Source organism: Crocodylus porosus, unplaced genomic scaffold, assembly GCF_001723895.1.
Source record: "Crocodylus porosus isolate Cpor-Errol unplaced genomic scaffold, CroPor_comp1, whole genome shotgun sequence".
NCBI classification, from domain to species: Eukaryota; Metazoa; Chordata; order Crocodylia; family Crocodylidae; genus Crocodylus; species Crocodylus porosus.
Window position 1 is genome coordinate 59,789,172 of NW_017728931.1, and position 9,112 is coordinate 59,798,283.

The following is a 9,112-nucleotide window of genomic DNA, read 5'->3' on the forward strand; positions in this document are numbered from 1 at the left end:
AGGGGTGGGGGAAGGGCAGCTCCTGTTGCTGCATGCAATCCTGGGCAAGCATGGGGTGGAGGAGCATGTGCGGGGCTCTGTGCGGGTAAGGGTGGGCTGCCGCCACAGGCTTTGCCCTGGGTGCCCAAACTTTGTTGCTACAGCACTGCCTCTATGCTTTGTATGTGGCAGCAGCTTTTAATGCAAGATCATTGCTCAGTGCTGTGCCTGGACGCTGAACCAATAGCTCTCCAGAACAATTACAGCCTAGACTATACCCAAGTTGCTTTGTACTCCCAGTGATGGACTGTCTCCCCACGCTCTCAGACAGGTGATCATGACTGAGAAAACCCCAGAGCCACATGTGGAGGAAGATGATGATGAACTAGATGACAAACTGAATTACAAGCCCCCACCCCAGAAAACACTTCAGGAACTGCAGGAGCTGGACAAGGATGATGAAAGTCTTGCTAAGTACAAGAAATCCCTGCTGGGAGACGGGCCTGTGGTGGCAGGTATGATCTAGATTCATAGATGCTAGGGTCAGAAGGGACCTCAACAGATCATCGAGTCCAACCCCCTGCCTAGGTGGGAAAGAGTGCTGGGGTCAGATGACTGATAGATCTGAGGGTAGGCTCAGAGAGGCATCACAGTACATAGACACTCCACAGTTATGGCTGTGGTGTTGTAGGGAGGGGTTGAGATGGCCCCTAATGAAGAAGAATCCGATATTGGCAGATATCACACTGCTTGTGCTGAGGGGTGGGAACAAACTAGGAGATATATGCCTGACCGGGGTCCAGGGACTCAGCTGGAGATGAGGTCTATAACATTGGTCTTTGGGTAGCAGTAACTCAGATGGGGCAGAGGCTTGTGACTCATGCGTGTTTATGACCAGCAAAGTTCCTGTTGGGGAAGGGATTTATGGTGACAGGCATATCTCCAAAGCAGGACTCTTTTCAGGAGGTTAGCATATCAGTTGTATACCTGCATTGTGTCTTGCTATGGGAGTGTCCTGGAACAGAAGGATCTTTTCTAGGAAAGAGTCTTTTAGGGTCACGGATGAAGATTATAGATTGATAGCATAAGAGGAGCCAGTTGTTTTCCAGTGCCTCTGACAGGGCAGTCTTGCCATAGGAAGGTACTTCTAGATTTCCTTAGTTATGTCTTCCCGCTTAAACTCTGGTTTTATAAACTGACTGTCCTCTTCATTTTGATCCTTCAGACCCAACAGCTCCCAATGTAGTAGTCACCCGACTAACTCTAGTATGCAGCTGTGCTCCGGGGCCAATCACAATGGACCTGACTGGTAAGTGAAGGTGTTTCTTGTCCTGTGTGAGAACAATCGGAGCTCCAGCCCAGACTTAAAGCCTAGGGATAATTCTGGTCCATGTTTCCTATTTGAAGTTGGCCCTGGGAAAGGCAAGGTGAATCCTTGGGGAGTAGTCCCTAGGGACTCTGGGCCATGTTTCTGATTTAATGTATAACAAAAAAAAAGGTAAGGAGTAATGAAGGCACGTGCCAGGGTCTCCAGCTTCAGACAGCCTGCAGAAGGGCTTGGAGAGTTCTCAGAACACCGAGTCTTAGTGCCCATCTGCATAGTCAAAGGACTGTGGTTGGGAGCAAGGCAGTGAAACACGGCATGCCTGTTCTGTGCACATCATGCCACAAAATGCATGGAGCATAGCCTTCCTAGTCTGATACTGTGCATTTGCCAATACACTCTCTCTCAGGAGTGCTTACTGGTGGACACCCAGTGCCTTATCTCCACCCCTCCATTATTTCCTCTTGCAGTGTAGCGCACAAAAAAAAAGGCAGGCCATTCTTCTCTGTGTGCTCCTTGTTATGGCGCAGAGGTGAGTAGACATGCGCTTGGAGTCCCTTAAATAACAGGAAAGAGTTAGCTCTGCTTTCCATCTGAGTTGCTTCCATTGGCTTAGGGTGTCAGTATACGTTAAATGTAACAGGCTCTTTTGAAACTATAGAATCAAGCAATACTCTAGTTCTGGCTTCCTGGGGCAGGATGAGAGAGTCATGCTTCACCTTATATGGGCTTTTCATTAGGAAGAAGGCAGGCCTAGTGCAACATAGTTGCTTCCTGTTTAACTAAAATATGCAGCGCTCGCTCAACCCTACAAAGCTGTTTACGCTCACACATATTGCAGCCTTCTCCAAAACTTGCCCTGTCTTCATCCCTTACTGAAAGCTGGGGCCTTGTATGTGTGAAAGAGCTTCCATCTAATGTAGATGCTGCATCTGAGTACCTGATGAACTCTAAATTTATTGCAGTAAGCACATGTGTACACTATGTATATATACAAACATGCAGATGAACAGGTATTTGTATGCACGCGCGCGTGCACACACACACACACACACACACACACACACACACACACACACACACTCCAGAAAGCATGCACACAGTACTGATTTTTGCATATACATGTGTGCATACATTTTGTTAGTATGCTTCTGTAAAAATGATGGAAGGTATGACTATGCAAGCACAAATCATGACAAAAATATTTTTTGTAATAAAATTAAAATACATTATAATAGGTGTTTGACTTCTAGTGTATGATTTGGTTTTTTTCTGGTTCTAAGATGGCAGCCCCCCTCCCAAAAGGGGTATTTCCAGGAAGCAATGGGAGGGACTTCTGGTGGCAAAGGTCAGGAGTTAGGGGTGGGACTTCAGGTCCCAAGAAGGCGACCAGGGGGTGGGGCAACTGTCAAGGGGCGGGGCTACCCATGCAGCCCTTGACAGTTCACCAAAACTCGTTAAGTGGCCCTCCACCTAAAATAATTGTCTGCCCCTGATCTAGCCTCTTCTCTCCATGGTATGTCTTGATACTTCTTCTTTTTTTTACAGGGGACCTTGTGGCACTCAAGAAAGAGAACTTTGTATTAAAGGAAGGAGTTGAATACAGAGTTAAGATCCACTTCAAAGTAAGTTTGTTTTCCCTCACAGATTGTTGATTTCCCTTGCTTCAGTAAGAAAGTATGTTCAGGAGTGGAGCAGCTGGAAATGCCATCAATGCTGGTTGCAGTCATGAGCAGCCCATCAGATAACTAAAGCTGAACAAAATGTCTTCAGTGAACCTCTGACACATGTTAAACATGCCTCGTGTTGGGTATCATTATAAATTGCACCAAAGAGTTTGCAAACCTTTTTGTATAAACTTGAAAAGAGGAGCAGTGAATTGGAGGCAGTATGGAAGCCAGTTAATATTCATGCTTCCAAATGGCCCAGGTATAATCTGAGGTAAAATCCAGTAGCTCTGAATTTTGCTCAAGCTTTTGGGCCTCAAACCAAATTTTGAATCTACACATTCCAGAGTGAGGAAGGAGAAAGCTCCCCATGAAATCTTGTGTAGCTGATCTGGTTAGTATCACTTTCTGACTTTCTGGGCCATCTAGACAGGAGAGAACTGTTGGCTGTGAAAGACAAAATTATGCAACATCTGAGATTTCCTGCATTGTCTTGCATCCTCCAAAATAGGCTGTTTTGCCAAAAAAAAAAAAAAAAAGAAACCCATGAAAAACAAAGCAAAAATTGAAAATGGGTCTTGTTCAAAGGAAAAGGTGTCATTTGGTGTGAAATGGTCATCTTGGCTGGCTTTTATTTAAAACATAGCTGGTTTGGGCAGAAAAGCACTATCTGAGGGATGTTAAATCACCTGGAATGGAACACTGAAAGTCCTCATGGGAAGGCACATGGAAGAGTTTTCCACTAGTTCACACAACTCTGCTGACCCAGTCCTAGACATAGCTATGTTCCAGAGTCACATCTAGGCCTTTTTTATACTAGGAAACATGCCCTTCAATCCTTTTATACAGGAATTATCTTAATTCCTTTGTTCCCATTGCTGGTAAAGATCTGCATCACTTTTTAGGAGCAGCATGCTCATTCCACGGGGCATGGCAGGAGCCCTCTATGTGCTTTTCAGTTTTAGTAACACTTCAGTAAGAAAGTGTGTTAAGGAGTGGAGAAGAAGGTAATGCCATCAAGCTGTGACACTATGTGGGAATACTGAGGACAGATTACTAGGACACTGTTTACGGCAGCTGACTACATACCTAAACCATCTATCCACCGCACTTTGCAGATGAGGTTGTCATCCCTATATAGTGACTGTAGAGATGGAATAAGCTCAACTGGGCTGGCCTTGATGTTCCCTGTCTCTTTGTGCTGAATGGATGACTCTACCCAGCTGCCTAGGAATGACTTTACTCCGCTAACATAGGAATTTTCAACTGTGTGCCTTAGGCATAGGCCATAGGATGACTCCACCCAGGATGACTCTACCCATCTAGCATAGGAATTTTCAACTGTGAGCCTTAGGCTTCTCTTTCATTCAGCCATTCCCTCTTTAGTCCATCCTGAGAGACTCATTAATACATTTCAGTATATGGGGAGCTTGAGGAGGAGAAAGAAACCCAAAATACAAATTACATTAGACAGCCATAAATATCTAGGTTGCAAGGGATTTCATTTGTCTGCTCCTGAGAAATGTCATGCCTATGTCTGCTCCATGCTATACCTGAAGGCCTGTCATACCATGTCCGTCAAGGTGGGAGCAGGGACAGGAGCAGTCTGTGTATGATTGAAGGGTGGAAAGCAGTGAGAGTGAACCAGATCCTCCTCTTTTGACTCATTCCTGATGCTTTTCTCTTGCAGGTGAATAGGGACATTGTGTCTGGATTGAAATATGTACAGCACACCTACCGAACGGGCGTGAAAGGTGAGTGAGAGAGGATACCCTTCCCTCCCACACATACCATTCACCCACACCAGCTCCCATTCCTGCCCATGGCTTCTCCCATCTTATGTAGTGATACCCCAAGTGAAAGCGCCCCTTTCAAAGGTTCTCAGCCTACACTGAGCCTTTCACATATAGGTTTAGTCTGCTCTGCAGGGTGCAGTATACTGTAGACCTAAATCTAGTGATTTTCAACCAGTGTGCTACAGCACCCTGAGGTGCTGCAAGTGCTTTTCAAGGGTGCCACAGGGTGCTATGCAAACACCTGCATGATTCGTAAAATAAACCCAGAGATTTTAAATGGGAATCCACAGTATTGAAAACATTCTGACCTGACATGGTCTTTCTGAGTTCTTTGCAACAGAAGAATTGCTCTATTATTTTTCTGTAGTCAAAGAGAATTGGCAGTTTCCATGGGGTGCCTTGGGGCAAGGGGTTAGGTTGAGAACCACTGGTGTAGATACACTTCGAAGGGCAAATTAGCCTGCATGTGCATCCATGCTTCTGTGGCTAGATTACTTCTGCCAGCTGATTTACAGCTAGCTGGGATATCTATGCCCTGTGATGCTTACACGTACCCATAGACTCTCTTTTAGATAGCACTCACCATGGAGATTTCCACTGTATGCTGAGTCCTCTTTCCCTGTTACTTCCTATTTCAGAGTTTCTCATTGTATAGAAAGCCTTCCACATTCAAAAAAGAAAAGAGTCCATACAGAACTGCTCCACAGGACATCTTCTTTGTAAAGACCAGCCCCTCATACACACAGTGTCCCATCTTACACAGAGCACTACTGTCAACCAAGCCCGTACAAAAGGCAGACCCCACACACTTCCCCAACACAGCACCTGGTCACCTTTGCACCATTCCTTACCCTCCCACACCTAACACACTGGGGCTAAAGGGGAAGGAGAAATAATTCTCACAATACAGGATTCCACAAAGATCCTCCCAAACCTGCCAAAACACACGCACCAGTAAGGTGAAAGCAGTATTGTCCTCCCACCATCCACCTTGGTGGTTCTCTCCAGCAATTTCATTCAATCTGTCTATTCCCAGCCTTGCCTGCTCCCCCACATAACCTACCCCACAGTTCCTATGTCTTTGTGTATCTGCCTCTTTTCCCTTTGTTTCCTTCCCTTATGATGGGCTCTTTCCTTGTGTTTTTTTTCCCCTAGTGGATAAAGCCACATTCATGGTCGGTAGTTATGGGCCACGGCCAGAGGAGTATGAATTCCTGACACCTACTGAAGAGGCCCCCAAGGGCATGCTCGCTCGGGGCACCTATCACAACAAATCCTTCTTCACCGATGATGACAAGCATGACCATCTCACCTGGGAATGGAATCTGTCCATTAAGAAGGATTGGACAGAATGAGCTCACACCCTCCTTGCCTTTCCCTTCTTGCCCCTTGCCTATTGCACTAGTATCCCGGTGTGCCAGTCCCTGGACCCTGTACATCATGCTGCTTTCTATCACAAATTTTAGAGCTCTTGTTACCCTCTCCCATTACAGGAGCATCTGCACAAGCAGGTGTTTACAGAGGCTCGTGGCAGGCTCTGCATCTCCTGCTACTACACTGAACAAAAACAATCCATCTTCAACACAGACCCTTTGTGGCACACAAACAGGAAACCAGGGAATGTCCCCAACCCTGCTGTTCCCTCTTTTGCATCAAACCTGGCCCCTGAAAGTGCCTTTTCTAGGAACCACATTAACAGTACCTGCTTCATAATGATTTTGGCAGAGCAGATGGTCTCTTAAAAGATCACAGAGTTATCTTTGCTCTGTACTCCAACTCATTGTAAATGGCTCTTCCTATTCCATTATGGTACTTTGTCTGGGTCTATTGCTCAAGTCCATTTACGTCTTGACTTTTGAAGGCAAAAACCAATCAGTAATACTCAATTAGCTGTTGTGACCTGTAAAGACTCCAGTGTCCCAAAAATAAAGCCATTTTCTTTCCTTTCTTCTGAGTGAACCTCTTTTTTTAATGCCATGTGTTTCCATGAGCTGCCCTTCATATATTTAGAATAACTGTAATGTGGATAAAGAGTGTCCAAAGTTAAATATTAAAACAACATAAAAATAATAACAATCGTCCCATAAACTGAATGTTTCAGAAAACAGATAACACTTAGGCTTTGTGGAATAAGCCACCCATTAACTACTGAGGGCTAGGAAGATACCTTTTTCCTGTAGGCCAATTATTTGATCATTGCCTTCTGCAGAGTTCCTATATACTCTTTTGTGTGGATGCTTCCTTTGAAACATCTAATATGACCCACCATCAGAGACAGGGTACTGGCCTAGATAGACGATTGGTTTTAGTTATACAGTGTTCCTGTATAAGTCTAATGAGCTTGAAGGCCTCCATAACATTTTTAGCCATTTGCTTCACACTGTCCGGAGCAGATATATGGGTTTCTTAAGCTGTACATGTAAGCAATTGCCCAGGGAATGGTTGTCACTGGGCCCTGACTGCCTGATTGGACACAATGGAGTAGGAGGATGATATATACACTTTCCTCCCATGCTTTCTGGGATATAGTGGAAAAGCAACCTTCTTTGTAGATGCAGGGGAAGTTCTTTCTAGTCTGGGGTGCACAGTCATGGGGCAGGAGCAAAGGCAAGGATAAGAGTCTGGGAGAATGGCGATACCATCCTGGTGCCAGTCCTCTCAGAGGGCTTGGGACGAGATGCATTGCAGCGCATGCTCAAAGCATTCACAGTGGAGGAGTCTATGTAGTCCCAGCCAGTGTTGGGGCTCTCTCCAGGTCATTCCCAGGCAGTGGTGTCAGGATTAGGTTGTTCTGTATCCACTCCATGACCTGAGCAGAGCTGAGAGGCACAAGGGCCCTGTCTTTCTGCTAACTTTTATCTCAGAAGCTGAAGGTTTCTCTCTCTGCCAGATGCTCAGTTCCCACTGGCACTGGGAGCACCATATCTGATCAAGAAATAGCTGACGTGTCATCTAGCCAAGCAGGGACCAACATGGAGCAAACAGCAAGGAAGGGAGAAGGCAAGACAATGGCCTCCTTTGGGTTGTGGTGCCTTTTGATCTTCTTCTTCACCTGGGGGGTCCCCTCAGAGTGTGCTGAGGAAGGTCCCTCACCCCACGGTAAGAAAGTGACCTTGAGGTTAACTCATGGAGAGGATTGTGTGTGTGTGTGTGTGAGAGAGAGAGAGAGCAACCCAAGGAGCTCTACAGCTGAAAGATCCTTTGGGACCTGCATGAGCCATGGATGGGACCATAGTGTGGGTGAGTCTCCTCACAGTTCTGTCTTTTAGGATGCCATGAGGAGGACACTGTACCAGCACAGGAGAGAGATCTGCTGCAGTCATCATGCAAAGACCATGTGGGTCTGGTGTGTGTCTCTCTGTGCCTGTGAAGGGTTTGTCCGCTGAGCTGCTATCCATGCCTTCGCTATGCAATGCTGACGTTCACCGCTCACTCTCTCCAGGTGCCACTGGAAATGCAAAGAAACCTGTGCTTCTGAATGATATTGAAACCGCAACAGCCTTCATCAGTGCTGCTGAGGTGGCAGTCATTGGATTTTTCCAGGTCTGTTCACACCACTCTCTGTTTCCTGAATAGGTTATTATTTATTATGAGGATTACACTGGAACTGGGGTCCACTGTGCTGGACAAAGACTAAAAGAAGACAATTTCTTTGTGTAGGCATAATGGATTTGGGCAGAGAAGGGATGTTGCATGCAAGTAGAGTAATCAGAGCGAAGGGCTGTGAACATGAGAGAGTTCCATTATTTGTATATGCCTTTGTATATAAATTGGGGGATAAGATGAGGGGCTATATGAGGAAAGAGTTAATCGGATCACAGGCTTAAGAGAAAGGAGAGAAATATTGAAGGGAATGGGGGGACAGGAACCTAGACAGTAGAGGGATAAAGACTGCAGTGTGGGCTGGGGGAGGGGAAGAGGGGTAGTGAGGGAAAAGACTGGTTGATTGCTCCAATGAATAAAGGGGAAACGTATAGAGTTTGAGCTGTAGAGCACAGTGCCAATCCATGGCCCCCAGGCAGCTCGGGCAGCTCCGCCAGGCCAGGCAGGCCCTTCCTGGAGGCCTGCTGCATGCTCCAGGGTAGAGGAGCAGGCCAGAGGCTTGCCCGGTGAACTCAGAGCTTGCTCCACTGACTCCATGTGCCGGTTGTCATTGATGTCTAAGGATCCTGAGGTGCTTTCCACCTATCTGATCCCTCTGATCTGCTGCTGCCACTTTAGACTTTGTCAAGGAGTTCAAGCTTTGTGCTGTCTGAGTGGCAGCTCCCTCCTGGGATGTTCCACTTCTCTCAGTCCTGTACCCCAGACTGTAAGCCTGCTCAGAGCACCCCTGTCCCCCCCTTCCC

The 9,112-nt window shown here is 46.4% G+C and overlaps 3 protein-coding genes across 4 annotated transcripts in view; 2 read left to right on the plus strand and 1 right to left on the minus strand.

The window, feature by feature from the left end:
- ARHGDIB (Rho GDP dissociation inhibitor beta) overlaps window positions 1-6,713 on the plus strand; it is an 11,898-nt gene extending 5,185 nt beyond the window's left edge. Inside the window, exons 2-6 of the mRNA XM_019545174.1 lie at window positions 307-494; window positions 1,205-1,288; window positions 2,852-2,928; window positions 4,661-4,724; window positions 5,922-6,713. Coding sequence (XP_019400719.1) covers window positions 317-494; window positions 1,205-1,288; window positions 2,852-2,928; window positions 4,661-4,724; window positions 5,922-6,121 — 603 coding nt within the window. The 5' untranslated portion in view covers window positions 307-316 and the 3' untranslated portion in view covers window positions 6,122-6,713. The remainder of the gene's footprint in view (window positions 1-306; window positions 495-1,204; window positions 1,289-2,851; window positions 2,929-4,660; window positions 4,725-5,921) is intronic.
- The window catches only part of PDE6H (phosphodiesterase 6H), a 47,300-nt gene that overhangs the window by 36,158 nt on the left and 2,030 nt on the right, over window positions 1-9,112 (minus strand). The gene's annotated exons all lie outside the window — the stretch shown is intronic.
- Window positions 6,817-9,112, plus strand: part of ERP27 (endoplasmic reticulum protein 27) — a 24,000-nt gene continuing 21,704 nt past the window's right edge. Inside the window, exons 1-2 of one of the 2 annotated variants that reach the window (XM_019545173.1) lie at window positions 6,817-8,112; window positions 8,209-8,309. In XM_019545173.1, coding sequence (XP_019400718.1) covers window positions 8,091-8,112; window positions 8,209-8,309 — 123 coding nt within the window. In that variant the 5' untranslated portion in view covers window positions 6,817-8,090. Of the gene's footprint in view, window positions 8,310-9,112 lie in introns of both variants that reach the window. The other variant, XM_019545172.1, reaches the window with a different exon arrangement.